We start from the raw sequence: 14,098 nt of genomic DNA, 5'->3' as shown, positions 1-14,098 counted from the left end.
TGCTCTGGTCCCCTTAGCAAGGTGAATTCAGTTGTCCCAATCAATGATGTTCTTTTTAAGCTCAGAGAATATTCCCTTGGAGGAGAAAAAAAGTTATCCTATAGCCTGATTTGAAAAGAGTAGTGACAAAGAATTTAAGATGGCAATCAGCAAACTTGAGGGATTTCAGAAACTGAGCTCTCTAGGGTATGTCTGTCTAGAGAACTCTAGACTCCATCTGTTAAGCTTCAGTATCTGGGGTCTATATTGTCTAATAGAGTTGGAAAGTATCAGCTTCCAGAATAAATATATTCTCCAGGAGATGACAGAACTTCAAGGCCGTACATTCTTTTAATCAATTCTGCTATATCCACTCACTAACAATCATTTATATGCACTATCCTTGTGCTAGATGCTAGGAATATAAAGCCTAAGAATGAAAGCCCAGGCCCTAAAGGAGTTTAGATTTTAATGGGGAACACATATGTATATATGAAATAAACATATGATACATTAAAAAAAGACACAAAGTGACAATAGGAAAAAAAGGCATTCGATGCTAGAGAGGATCAGGAAAAGCCCTCAGAAGCCAAGGTTTTTTTTGTTGAAAATTTTTTTACATTCTGTACTTAAATACCAAGTAAAACAAGCATTTTTATACCACGGTGCTACATGTAGTAGGATTGAAAAGGGGGTTGTACATGAAATTGTGAGTCTCCTTTTTGTACAGTTCACTTTTTTTTTTTTAAAACATAACTTATTAATAGAGCATTTGGTCTTTTAACAAAAGATGGGTTCTTCACCTGCATTTTACAAAAGAGACTAGTTCATTTTTACTTTTTTGTTTAGACTATTTTTCTATGTTTACATGATTCCCTCCCCCCTTCCTGGCACTGACAAGCAATTCTACTAGGTTATACATGTATCATTGTTCAAAACTTTACTTTTACTTTTAATGGTATAATGAATTTAACATGTAACTTTCAAAGCTGTCCTGTTGGTCTGTGTTTTCTTCTGACCTTCTTTCTGTTCATCTTTTTTAAAAAATGCTTGAATGCCCTTCTTTGGCAGGGGGAACAATCCTAACTCCCTCTGTCTCTCTCTCTCTCTTTCTTCCCCTCTTCCCCCTCTCCCTGTCTCCCCTACCACCATTCCCAAATTGGAAAGAAAAAAGAAAAACAATACCCTTCTCTCTTGTTTCCTCCTTGATAACTATCATCTGCTATCACTCCTTCCTTTTGTGCTAAACTTCTCAAGAAGACCATCTATAGGGGCAGCAAAGTGTCTCAGTGGATAGAGTGCCAGGCCTGGAATTAGGAAGACCTGGGTTTAAATCTGGCCTCAGATACTTTGTGACCCTGGGCAAATCATTTAATCCCAGTTGCCATCTTAGAACTGATAACTTGTACTGATTCTAAAACAAGATAAGGGTTTAAAAAGGAGAAGGCAGCCATCTACTATGTCTCCACTTTCTTTCCTCTCCTTAGCTTCTGGCATTATCATTCAATTGAAACTACTCTTTCCAAAGTTACTAATGTTAGTTACTAATTACTAGTGACTAATCATATCAATTGCCAGATCTAATGACCTTTTCTCAGTCCTCATACTTCTTGACTTCTACAGCTTCCACACTGCCCATCACCCTTTTCTCCTCCTTCTCTTCACTTCATCTATCTCTCCAAGTTTTCATAACACTGCTCTCTCCTGGTTTTCATCCAACCACTCCCTTTTTGTTTCCTTTATTGGTTCTTCTTCATTCATCTAGGCTACCCTCACCAATTGTAGGGGTTTCTAAAGGCTCTTAAAATTTCTTAGACTTATGAATGTTGGAAAAGTTCATACATTCATAAGTCTAAGAAATATTAAGGTTTACATTAGACCCTTTTTTCTTGCTATACTCTTTCATTTGGTAAATATCCTCAGTTCCCATAGCTTCAGTTATTATCTCTTTATAGGTGATTTAAAAATATATATTTACCCAAGGGGTAGCTGAGTGGTTCAGTGGATTGAAAGTCAGGCCTAGAGATGGGAGGTCCTGGGTTCAAATCTAGCCTCAGACACTTCCTAGCTATGTGCCCAGGCAAGTCACTTCACCTCCATTGCCTAGACCTTGCCATTTTTCTGCCCTGGATAGTCCAGCAAAGCAAATCCCTACATTGGCTATGTCCCGTTGTGTACCTTGAATCCACCACCTGTCAAGAAATACATAGCCTAAGAAGCCAGGGATTCTAAGAGTCAGAGGTGAGGAGGGAGAGCATTTCAGAAATGGGATAGAGTAAGTGCAAAGGCACTGAGCCAGGAGTTGGAAATATTATGTGTAAGGAATGGTAAATATGCCAGTTTGGCTACTGTTGAGAGAGATAGAGAGTAATGTGTAAGAAGACTGGAAAGATAGGAAGGGACCAGCTTGTGATCAGATAGCTATGCCAGATATCAGAGTTCTTATTTGATCTGAGAGGTAATAGGGAACCCCTGGAAATTGTGAGGAATGATATAGTTTGATGTATATTTCAGGAAAATCACCTTGACAGCAGAATGTAACGTCTTGAAAGCTATAAACTACAAACTGAGACTTTGTGTATGGTAGAAAAAATCACAGACTTGGAGGTTGGATCTTGGTTCTACCATTTATTCTCTCTTAGGATTTGCCTTTATTTTAAGCCTAAGTCTCTAAAGTTCTTCCCAACACCCTATGATCTATGACTTATGGTAGAGGCCTTTGGGAAATTTTGGGTTCTCTGCGCTAACTATGGTATTTCTGTTCTTTGTCAAATGTGGGTGAATCCTACTAATTAGGCTTTCTTTTTGGCAGAGGGTGGTTGGACAGTGATCCAGAGACGCCTGAATGGTTCGGTGGATTTTCACCAGCCCTGGGAGGCCTACAAGTCAGGCTTTGGAGATCCTAATGGTATGTATTTCTTTTTTTTTTTTAAACCCTTACCTTCCATCTTGGAGTCAATACTGAGTATTGGCCCCAAGGCAGAAGAGTGGTAAGGGCTAGGCAATGGGGGTCAAGTGACTTGCCCAAGGTCACACAGCTGGGAAGTGTCTGAGGCCAGATTTGAACCTAGGACCTCCCATCTCTAGGTCTGGCTTTCAATCCACTGAGCTACCCAGCTGCCCCCTATGGTATGTATTTCTAAGGGGCAAAACTAAGGCCAAAGAGAATAAACCACCAATTGGAAGTGTGGGAGAATAGGTAGAGAGGGAATAGGGAGATTTCTAAAGCCAGGAAGGGTAGGCTAGGCCTTTTCTGGCAAAGGGTCCAAGAAGTTTCTTGGTGTTTTTTTTTTCCTTTTCCTACACATTTCTCTATCCTATCTCCACACATTCTGTGCCTTATAAAGCCAGGGAGGTACTTATACTTGCCTGTATACATTCTTTGGAGCCAGGGAGCTAACTGTACCTGCCTATGTGCATTCTCTGATACTTGTCCCTATACTAAGTGGTTGTTTCTGAATTCAGGGGAATTTTGGCTGGGTCTGGAGAAAGTACATCATATTACTGGAGACCGAGGAAGTCGTCTTGCTGTACAGCTACTAGATTGGGAAGGCAATGCTCAGTCAGTCCAGATCCCCTTCCATTTGGGAGGAGAGGATACAGCGTACAGCCTGAAGCTCACAGGGCCAGTTGCTGGGGAGCTAGGTCCAGCCACAGAGGATGGACTCTCTTTACCCTTCTCTACTTGGGACCGGGATCATGACCTCAGGACAGACATGAACTGTGCCAAGAACCTCTCTGGTAAGTGGAAAATCCCTGAACTAACCTTAATTTCAGTCAATTCTCTACTTCATGCCCTGCCCATTTTCTAAACCGAGCCTCAAAAACTTTTAATAATAATCGATCCCTGGTTCTCAATGACAGTGTCTAAAGCAGGATTTTTATATACAGTAGAAACTTAGTCAATGTTTGAATTTATGGCCCCATCCTTTGTCCTATCCACAAATCCCTAACTTTTTTTTTTAAACCCTTACCTTCCGCCTTGGAATCAATATTGTTTATTAGTTCCAAGGCAGAAGAGAGGTAAGGGCTAGGTAATAGGGGTTAAGTGACTTGCCCAGGGTCACACAGCTGGGAGGTGTCTGAGGCCAGATTTGAACCTAGGACCTCCCATCTCTAGGCCTGGCTCTCAATCCACTGAGCTACCCAGCTGCCCCCCTAACTCTTATCTGTATCCTAAATATGACCCATACTGAGCTTCATACTTTATCCTGAATTTCAATCCCAATTGTAAAACAGCCAAACTCCTACTCTAACCTTAAACAATCCTCTACCCAGTTCTATGACCTATTTTTTGAAAGACCTGAAACCATACTCAGCCCCCAACTATAAACAAGTTCATAACCCTAAGTAGCTTCAAGCCTACCTCTAATCACCCATCTGTAAATCTGTAATCAAATTCTAATTTCAACCTCAAACTCTCGGTGTGTTTGTTGGGAGTGGGGAGGTGATATGAGAGTGGGTAAACACTTAGTACCTATGTCAACTTAAGCTGGTAGACAGGGGAGCTACAAAAAAGAATTCTCCATCCCCTCCAACTCCTGTTGCATACGTAAAGTAATTCCCTAATAATGATGATGATGTTAACTAGCAGTTATATAGCACTTTAAGGTTTGCAAAGAACTTTACAAATATCCCATTTCATCTTCACACAACCCTAGAAAGTAGGTGCTATTTTTAATCCCCATTTTATAAATGAAGAAAGTGAGGGAAACAGAATTTAAGTGACTTGTCCTGAATCACACAGCTAATATTGGCTGAGGCTAGAGTTGAACTCAAGTCTTCCTTACTCTAAGTTCTGTACTCTTTACATTGCAATAATTTAATCACTAATGAAATCAAGTCAACTTAGATTTATAACTGAAAAAGCAACTTTCAACCTACAGATAGCCGACTCTACATCCTCTTTATCATAAGATCATGGATTTAGAATTAGAAGAGACTTTGAAGGTCATCTAGTCCTACCCCTAATTTTACAGGTGGGGAAACTAAAGCCAAGAGAAGTTATGTGATTTGCCCAAGATCACACAGCTAGTAAGTAGCATAGCTAGGGTTCGAGCCTCAGCCCTCAGACTCCAAATCCAGGACCATTTCTAATATGCCACAAAGCTTGGCCATTGATCATTAACATTGGGAAAGCATTCAACAGTCCCTGTGATATAGGCAGTAGAAAGAGCATTGGATCTGAAGTCAGAGGACTGAGTCCAAATCTTGGCTATCTCTTACTTTATGTGCAGACTTGGGCTTTCATTTTCTGTCTGTAAAATGAAGGGGTCAAACTAGATGATCTCTATCCTTGTAGCTCTAAACCTATCATCTACACCAATCCCCACCATTTTACAGATGAAGAAATAGACTTGGAGAGGTTAAGGGACTTTCCCAAGGTCATATAGGTAATACGAAGCAGAACCAGGATTTGGTTCTGTGCTAGATCTGGAGTTGGAGAACTTCTTTCTACTTTTCTACACTACTCATTTTCAGATGATGAAACTGAGGACCAGAGAGAGACCCCTGATGTCACACAGAGAAAAGGAATTGGAACTCAAGGCTCTTGACTTTGTCTAGTACTTTTTGAGTGAATATCTTTTTTTTCCATTAGACCATAATTCCTACACCTACATGAGCTCTAAGTCTAATCCCACAGCCCTTTACCAAACTTGTATTTCCATTCTCCCCATACAATTCCTGACCTTGCTCTTTTGTTTTTATTTTTTTTCCAGGGGGCTGGTGGTTTAGTACCTGTGGCCATTCCAATCTCAATGGAAAGTATTTTCATTCCCTCCCCCGGCAAAGGCACCAGAGGAAGCAGGGCATCTTCTGGAAGACTTGGCGGGGACGCTACTACCCTCTACAGGCCACCACCATGCTAATCCAGCCCACAGAAGCTGCCACCTCCTAGCCTCATTCTGAGAGTTCTGCAGGGCTAACTGAAAGGAGCCAGACAGAGCCAAGTGGGCCAAAGACTCAACATAAATGCAAAAAGAGAACTCTCTTGTCCAACCCTTTCCCAACATACATTCATGGTGGCACTCAACAGACTCCCTGGACATATACTTGGGTCAGTACTGCCCAAGGTGCTTCACTGAGAGAGGAATAAGAGAGGATCTAGACCCGCCTTGGAACCTAGCCCTTCCCTCTTGAAGAGACGGTTTACTCCTTTCTTCCCCTTCTTTAATCTATTACCCTCTTAAGGGTAAACATATGGTACCAATGGTGCTAATGGGCAAGGGCTTTTCCTCTGCACCAATACCCTGTTACACTGAGAACTTTTATGCACAATTGAAAGGGAGGGGCTGGGTTGCCTGACCCTGGGGACTAGTAGGAAGAAGCCCAATTTTGGGCTCATGGCTGACTTCTTAGTAAGGAGTCTTGCCCAGCTGTCTTCAGTCATATTGACTGGACTGAAATAACGGGACCAAGAACTGAGTGATCTAGGGTGGTGACCTCAGTGTGTCTCTAATTCAAAGCCCAGCCCTGGGGCCTACTGAGGGGTCAGGGTAATTTTGTAAATAACTGCATTGTAAAAAGATTTAGTATCTGTTGGGTTGTGGGGTTCTGGCTGGGATTACCAGGCCTCCTCAGAAATGTTTGTAATAAAAGGAGTGAAAGAATCTCTTAAGTGGAAGGGCCATCAATTCAGCCAGCCCAAACAGGAATCACTAATACAATCTCCAGAAAGGTTCCCCTAGTCCATTGTTGGCAAAGTATTGGCATGTGTGCAGGGATGGGGGAGGTTGAGGGGGTGCTCTGTTAACCCTCTTCCCTGCGCCCAGGGATATTTTTTGTATGCCCTGTCCCTCTGTCCAGCCACCCAAAGAGAGCACTTACTACCTCTACTCTCTGGGGTAATAGCTTGGGGGTGGGGGCTTACAGGTAGCTTGAAGTTGTAGTTTGGGCACACGAACTAGAAAACATTTGCCAATGCTGGCCTAGTCTCTCCTTGGAGATGTTCAGGGATAAGAGAATTCACATCTTATTCCAAAAGAGGCCTCTTTTTCTCTTCTAGTGAAAAGGTTCTTTATATCAAGCTGAAATTTATCCCTTCTCAATTCCTATTGAAGGTGGTATGGAGCAAACCTTTCACATATCAGCCCATCAGGACCCTGATGACAGTGATCTTTTTCTTTGTAACCCCCACACTCAAATCTTCCTTAGTCAAAATATCCCCAGGGTTTTTAATCTTCATATAGCTTGACTTAGAGTCCATTCTCCTCATTGCATTCCTTTGGATACATTTCAGCTTTTGATTACTCAATCAACCAGCCTTAACGGATATGTGTCAGCCAAGCACTGTATTAGGTGTTATATGTGGGTATGATGTAGGTCAACAACTGAAAGAGGTAGGAGAGGAAAAGATAACCCATATTAACCAGGGTGAAGTTAGCTATAGTCCCCTTGGTCTCCAGAAAACACTGTAAGGCAATGTTGGCCTGTCCTGCCTGCTTCCCACCCCTCATACTTGTTCAGTGGCCCTGCTGCTCACCCACCATCTCAGACCCACTGATCTGAAGACAGAAGGTCTTGCTTCTTTTTTAGCCTCTTTCTTGGCATAGCTAGTCTACCTAAAGCCTTGGGATCTAGGGTTTCAACCAAATAGGTGCTACAGGCATCAACTAGATTTTAAGTAAGGTGGGCTTAAGGGGTAAGGACAATGAAAATTTTATGCAAATAATGATACATAGTTTTAAGGTTTAGAAAATGCTTTATGAATATTATCTCATTTTTGTCCTCATGACGCACTGGGAAGTAGGTGCTATCACTATTCCCATTTTATAAATGAAGAAACTGAGGCAGGCAGGTTAAGTGACTTGCCCAGGGTCACATAACTCATCGTATCAGGCTAGATTTGAACCCACTCAGGTTTGAACCCAGCTCCAGGTCCAGTACTTTTTTCACTGAACCACCAAACCGCCCATGCCAGATTTAGAACAGAGGCTATTCTTAATGGTAATAGTAACCAGGCATTTTTGCACTGGCAGTAGATTTGTTTCATTTTGTGATTGGGTCAGAGGCTTAAAGATCTTTGACATCCAAACCCTCCCCTTCCCTCAGTTTACAGAAGAAACAGGCCAGAAAGGAAGAGAAGTGACCTGCTTAAGGTCACACAGATAGTAAATGGCAGAGGCAGGTACCCTGACTTCAAATCCAACTCTCTTACCACTGCCATGCTGCCTCTATCATCTAATTTGTATTATAAGTTATACCATTTATATGCTTGATCTTGTCAACATGGCAGAGAAGGCACACAGGTAGCTCCAAACAACTTAGAAGGCAGCATAAAGGATCTAGTAAACCATAGTGGAGGTGGAGCACAAGGCAGCATAACTGGAACCAGGGTAGATCCCACCATGGCAACACTGGGTCCTAGACTCAGCTGAAGCAGCAGCAAATGCTTCTGGAGCTTTCAGCCACAGACAATAAGGGATAGGGGTGGGGGTAGGATGGACAACTCAGATTTTAAAGGGACCCCTTTGCTGGTTCTGGGTACAAGACCCTTTTGCACTACTCATACATATATCTAGGAAACAGTCCTGGGGTGCTCTCTCTCTGAGGGAAGAAGAACACCAACACCAGCACAAAAGGAAGCAGTGGACATTGGCCACTGTTTCAAGGGGGAAAAGAGTACTTGTGGTTACAGACCAGGGTATAGGCAGGGAGAGTTTTAAATACATCTCTCTTTGCTTCATACCACCTTAGAAGAACTGAAAGCCGATAGATTCCCAGAGCCAACTCCGAAGGCAGCTGTAGAAAGAACCTGAAGCTTGGAATAGTGCTCCCTTCACCATAGTTACAGAATCCAACTTTAACAGTTTTTTAAGCTGAAAGAAAAGAAAAAGTCTGGAAAATGAACAAACAACAACAACAAAAAGAAATTCAACATAGAAAGTAATTTTGATGACAGGAAAAAACAAAACAGAAATTCAGAAGAAGACAACAAAATCTGCTGTGTCCAAGGCCTCCAAGAAAAATATTAATTGTTCCAAGTTTTAAAAAGAATTAATGGAGCAAATAAAAAAGGATTTTATAAATCAAACAAGAGAGGCAGGAAAATTTTGGGAAAAGAAATGAATGATACAGGAAAATATTGAAAAAAGTCAACAGCTTGGTAAAGGAAGGACAAAAAATACTGAAGAAATACCTTAAAAAAACAGAATAAGGCAATTGGTAAAAGAGGCACAAAAATCTGCTGATGAGATCTTATTAAAAAATCTGCTGATGAGATAGCGGAAATGGCTATGGAAAAAAGAAGTATATAAATTCATTGAGGAAAAGAACTCCTTAAAAAGTAGAATTGACCAAATGGAAAAGGAGGTCCAAAGGCTCACTATAGAAAATCATGCCTGAGGGGCAGCTGGGTAGCTCAGTAGATTGAGAGCCAGGTCTAGAGATGGGAGGTCCTAGGTTCAAATCTGGCCTCAGACACTTCCCAGCTGTGTGATCCTAGGCAAGTCACTTAACCCCCATTGCCTAGCCCTTACCACTCTTCTGTCTTGGAACCAATGCATAATATTGATTCTAAGGCAGAGGGAGGGAGGGGGAGAGAGAGAGAGAGAGAGAAAGAAAATTATGCCTTAAAAATCAGAATTGGGCAAGTAGAAGCTAATGACCATGAGTCAATGAGAAACAATCAAAGTCAAAAGAATGAAAAAATAGAAAAGTGTGAAAAATTTCATTAGAAAAACAAATGACCTGGAAAATAAAACCAGCTAAATTACAGAACTCTTATGTCAAGGAGAAAATACTGCAAGCAGCCAAAAAGAAACAATTCAAATATCATGGAGCCATAGTCAGGATAACACAAGATTTAGCAGCTTCTACATGAAAGGATCAGAGAATTTGGAATATGATATTTCAGGGGGGATATGGGGATTCAATGAAAAAGAGGACTTTCAAATATTCTTGATCAAAAGACCAGAGCTAAAGGGAAAATCTGCCTCTCAAATACAAGACTCAAGAAAACCATAAAAAGGTAAACAGGAAAAAGAAAACAAAAGACATTAAATAAGGTTAAACTGCATACATCCCCACATGGGGAGATGGTTCTTGTAACTATGATTTTTATAATTCCAAAGAATTTTATCAGTTAGGCATATATATAGTGAGGGTGTGAGCTGAATGTGATAGGATGATATAAAAAATTTAAGGCATAAGAAAGAACAATGCATTGTGAGAAAGAGAAAAGGGAAAATAGAATGAGGTAAATAATCTCACATAAAAGAGGCATGAAAGACCTTTTACAGTGGAAGGGAAGATGGGGGAAATGGGGAGGAAAGTATGGAAATCTTATTCTTTTCAGAATTGGCTCAATGAGGGAAGAATATGCACAATCAATTGGGTATAGAAATCTATCTTACCATACAGGATGGAGGAGGGGAAGGGGATCAGAGAATAGAAGGGAGAGAGATGATGGAAAAGATGGAAAATTGGGGGAGATGATGGTCAGAAAATAAACAGGGGGAAATAGAATGGGGAGTAATACACAGTAATTATAATGGTACAAAAAGTTTTTTTTATAAGAAATCTCTTTGATAAAGGCCTCATTTTTCAAATACATAGAGGAATGAGTTGAATGTATAAGAATACAAGTCATTCCCCAATTGATAAATGGTCAAAGGATATGAACAGGCAGTTCTCACATAAAGTAATGAAAGTTCTTTAGAGTCATGCAAAAGATGCTCTAAATCACTATTAGAGAAATGCAAGTTAAAACAACTCTGTTGTAACATTCCACACCTATCAGATTGGTTATTGTGACAGAAAAGGAAAATGACAAAACTTGGAGGGGATGTGGGAAAACTGAGACATTAATACACTGTTGGAGAAGTTGTGAAATGATTCAATTATTCTGGAGAGCAATTTGGACCTATGCCCAAAGGGCTAAAGGACAGTATATACCCTTTGACCCAGCAATATCATTACCAGATATATCCCAAAGTGATAAAAAGTAAAAAGGGGAAGGGCCTACATATACAAAAATATTTAAAGCAGCATTTTTTGTGGGGGCAAAGAATTGGAAAGTGAGGGGATACCCATCAATTGAGGAATGACTGAGTTATAATATATGATTATAATGGAATACTTTTGTGTTATAAAAAATGACAAGCAGAAGGAGCTCAAAAAAACCTGGAAAGGCTTACATGAACTTAAGTAGAGTGAAATAAGCAGAACCAGGAGAGCATTGTACATAATGAGAGGAATATTTGTACAGTAAACAACTGTGAATAACTTAGCTATTCACAGCAATACAATGATCTAAAACTCTCCCAAAAGATTTATGATAAAAAAAATGTATCATCTGCTTCCAGAGAAAAAGAATTGATGGTCTAAATCCAGCCCAAAGAAATTTTTTTCACTTTTTTTCACAAACTGATGGGTTGTCCCATCAGTTTGGAGTCGGAATCTAGTGGTCCTCTGAAGTATCGGGTCAGCAGCGGGTTGAGGAGTGGTTCCTAAGGTGGCGGTCAGCGTCCTGGTGGCCACAACTATCCAGAGGTAATGGTTTGCAAAGAAGAGACCAGTTGGGTAGTCAGTCTTTTCCTCTCTCCCAGAATTAGTGAAGTCAAGGTTCTCCTAGAGGAAGGGCCTGTGCCTTTTACGTGACGTCACAGTTTCTCCTCAATTCTCAGGCCTAATAGGTCATTTCCTGTTCCAAGCTCCTCCCCTTCCAGTTCCAGCCCTGCCCGGGCCTATGCCCCATTTCTCCTGTAAAGCTTCCTTTCTCCTGCCTTTCATTGGCTTAGCGAACCATCAGTTTCTTTCCGTTCCTCGATTTTTCTTCCCTTCTTTTGCTTCCGTCTCGGATAGGTTACTATCGCTGTCACTTCAGTAAGACCCTCCTCTCCCCTTCCGTCGGTTTCAAGCCCGCGGTAGGTGGAAGCAGTAGGTTGGTCCCACACATTCCCCCACCCCTGCCTATGGTTCTAATAGGTTAACCACGATGTCAGTCGTGTCCCCGCCCCGCGGCTGATAGGCGTGCGGAACTGTCGTTCGGCTGCCGGCTGGGCTCCGCCCCCCAGTCGGGTGTTTGTGGTGGGGCTGCGGAGACGGGCCCGATCCCGCCGGAAGAGCCGAGACAATGGGGACCCGGGACGACGAGTATGACTATCTGTTCAAAGGTGCCCAGGGTTGAGGCGGGGTGGGCTGAGCGAGAGGGCGGGTCCTTCGGAAAGCTTGGCCCTGGTGTTGCCCGGGGGCCTTCGTTCCGGAGTCGTGCTCGGTCAGGCTACAGAGGGACTTCAGCGGGCCCTGGCGGGAGCGGCAGAACCAGGGCTGAGGCCTGGACCGAGGCCGGGGTGGGGAGACTTGGGGTGGCGGGCCCAGTGAGGGCGGCCTCACGGGGTCCTCCGGGTTAAGGAACTGGGGGCTGCGGAGCCCCGGCTGGAAGATGGGGGAGGGGTGAGCTGGGGTTATTGGGGAGGAGGCTGGTGCTCTCTGAAAAAGAGACGGGGGCGGGGCGGGATTAGTACCGACTACTGGCCGGGAGTCCTAGGTGATGGAACCAGGAAGAAAGGAGGCGGGGACCTGGGAGCAGAACATTGTGTGGGGAAGGATTGGAGGGTTGGTGGGGCCTTGGGAGGGGGCGTTCCTAGGATTGGAGAAGGAGGAAAGAAGAACTGGAGTTAGGGAAAAGCTTTGTGAGGTGCTTAAGAAGGCGATTTTGGGAAGCTTGCTAAGAAGACACTCTAGAAACAAAACATGGGCTCAGAGGCCAGGCACATCTTGGTGACTTGCCTTCTAGCTCCTGGCTTCTTAGGCCAGTTGATTAATCCCCTGTTAGGGGACGGGCGCTGTGGTCCCCGCGGGGGAAGACCAAGGCTGTAAAACAAATGGGTAGGGGGATGATGGGTTGGGCTCTTTGGGGAAAGCTCTTAAGGCCCAGAAAGAAGAGGAGAAATGGGGTAGTAGGTAAGGAGGTATTGGGGAGTAGGGCTAGGACATATTGGGGGAGTGAATAGGGGCAAGGAGGGAGAAATTAGAGTGGAGAGAGGCTAAGAGCTGCAAGGGAGGAAGAGAGGGAAATGGGGAGAGAATAGCAGAATCTTGAATAGAGTATGGAGAGAAAAGGGGATTGGATATTGAGGCTAGGCATAGAGAATTGGACATGGGTGGGGGATTTAAGTACTCGGAAGGGGAATGGAGGAGAAACTCATTTAAGAATAATGTTGGTATCAGATACAGGAAGAGCAGAGATGACCAGGATTAGAGGATAAAAAAGAGAACATTAGAGCTGGAGATAAGGGGGGGTGTGGAGTGATAAATTCAGGGGAGCCATGTAATTGAATTTATATGGTGTTGGTATACAGGGCTTTGCTCCTGTATTGAAGATTAAGGGCAGCTCTAGAGCCAAAAGAATGGGGGTGTAAGATTGAGGAGTCTCCATATTACCCAGAAGTCTTTCCTCACTGCTTTTATTTCTCAGATGTACCCAGAACTCCTCCTGATCTGGAGAGGGTTACTGATTCTGACTGATGTCAGGGGGAGAAATACCAACTAGCTTCCTTTCCTGAAGCCAGAGGGCTAGGCCCTTGACCTCCTACATTTGAGGTTCTTTCCATTGAATAACCAACTGGGTAGACTGGAAATAGCGAAGGGTGCCAGCAAAGAGGTACTGAAGAGGCTTGGCAAGTTTCTGCTGCTCTTATCCCTGGGTCATATCATGATGGATCATTTGTTCTTTAGAATACTTGTTTCCCGATTTTTTCTTCATTTGAGACTCTTCAAGTTAAATTAGGATATTATTTCCTTTTCTTCCTATGCCTGGGACTGACTGACTACTATCTTAGTCTTGTCCAAGTCCTTGTTTCCCTTGCTGTGCCTGGACTATAAGATCCTCCCAACCTCTGCCTTTTTGCTTTAGTAGTGCCTCCCCTGTTTTCCATTCCATTTTCACTCTTAATTTTCCAATATCTTTTTGTTACTCAAACTCTTATAGACCCCAGATGGAAAGGGCTCAGCTCTCACAGGTTGAGCAGCCCTGTTCAGGAAATCCTTCTGCCTTATGCCACTGAAATGTCAGTTACTTAACTACTTTTTTTAAAAAAGCTATTTATTTATAAGAATCTTTTAAAATAATCTGTACATGTCAGGGTTAAAATAAAACATGTTAGGAAAAATCTGA

The 14,098-nt window shown here is 42.6% G+C and overlaps 2 protein-coding genes across 2 annotated transcripts in view; both read left to right on the top strand.

Moving 5' to 3' along the window:
* ANGPTL4 (angiopoietin like 4) overlaps window positions 1-6,590 on the top strand; it is a 12,246-nt gene extending 5,656 nt beyond the window's left edge. Inside the window, exons 5-7 of the mRNA XM_001376314.5 lie at window positions 2,792-2,887; window positions 3,445-3,720; window positions 5,700-6,590. Of these exons, the coding sequence (XP_001376351.3) occupies window positions 2,792-2,887; window positions 3,445-3,720; window positions 5,700-5,878 (551 nt within the window). The 3' untranslated portion in view covers window positions 5,879-6,590. The remainder of the gene's footprint in view (window positions 1-2,791; window positions 2,888-3,444; window positions 3,721-5,699) is intronic.
* A 5,058-nt stretch (window positions 6,591-11,648) lies between these two features.
* RAB11B (RAB11B, member RAS oncogene family) overlaps window positions 11,649-14,098 on the top strand; it is a 43,827-nt gene continuing 41,377 nt past the window's right edge. Inside the window, exon 1 of the mRNA XM_007489467.3 lies at window positions 11,649-12,095. Coding sequence (XP_007489529.1) covers window positions 12,056-12,095 — 40 coding nt within the window. The 5' untranslated portion in view covers window positions 11,649-12,055. The remainder of the gene's footprint in view (window positions 12,096-14,098) is intronic.

Source organism: Monodelphis domestica, chromosome 3 (assembly GCF_027887165.1).
Source record: "Monodelphis domestica isolate mMonDom1 chromosome 3, mMonDom1.pri, whole genome shotgun sequence".
Taxonomy (NCBI): domain Eukaryota; kingdom Metazoa; phylum Chordata; class Mammalia; order Didelphimorphia; family Didelphidae; genus Monodelphis; species Monodelphis domestica.
The sequence above is the reverse complement of the archived record's forward strand: the minus strand, read 5'-3'. Positions and strand labels throughout refer to the sequence as shown.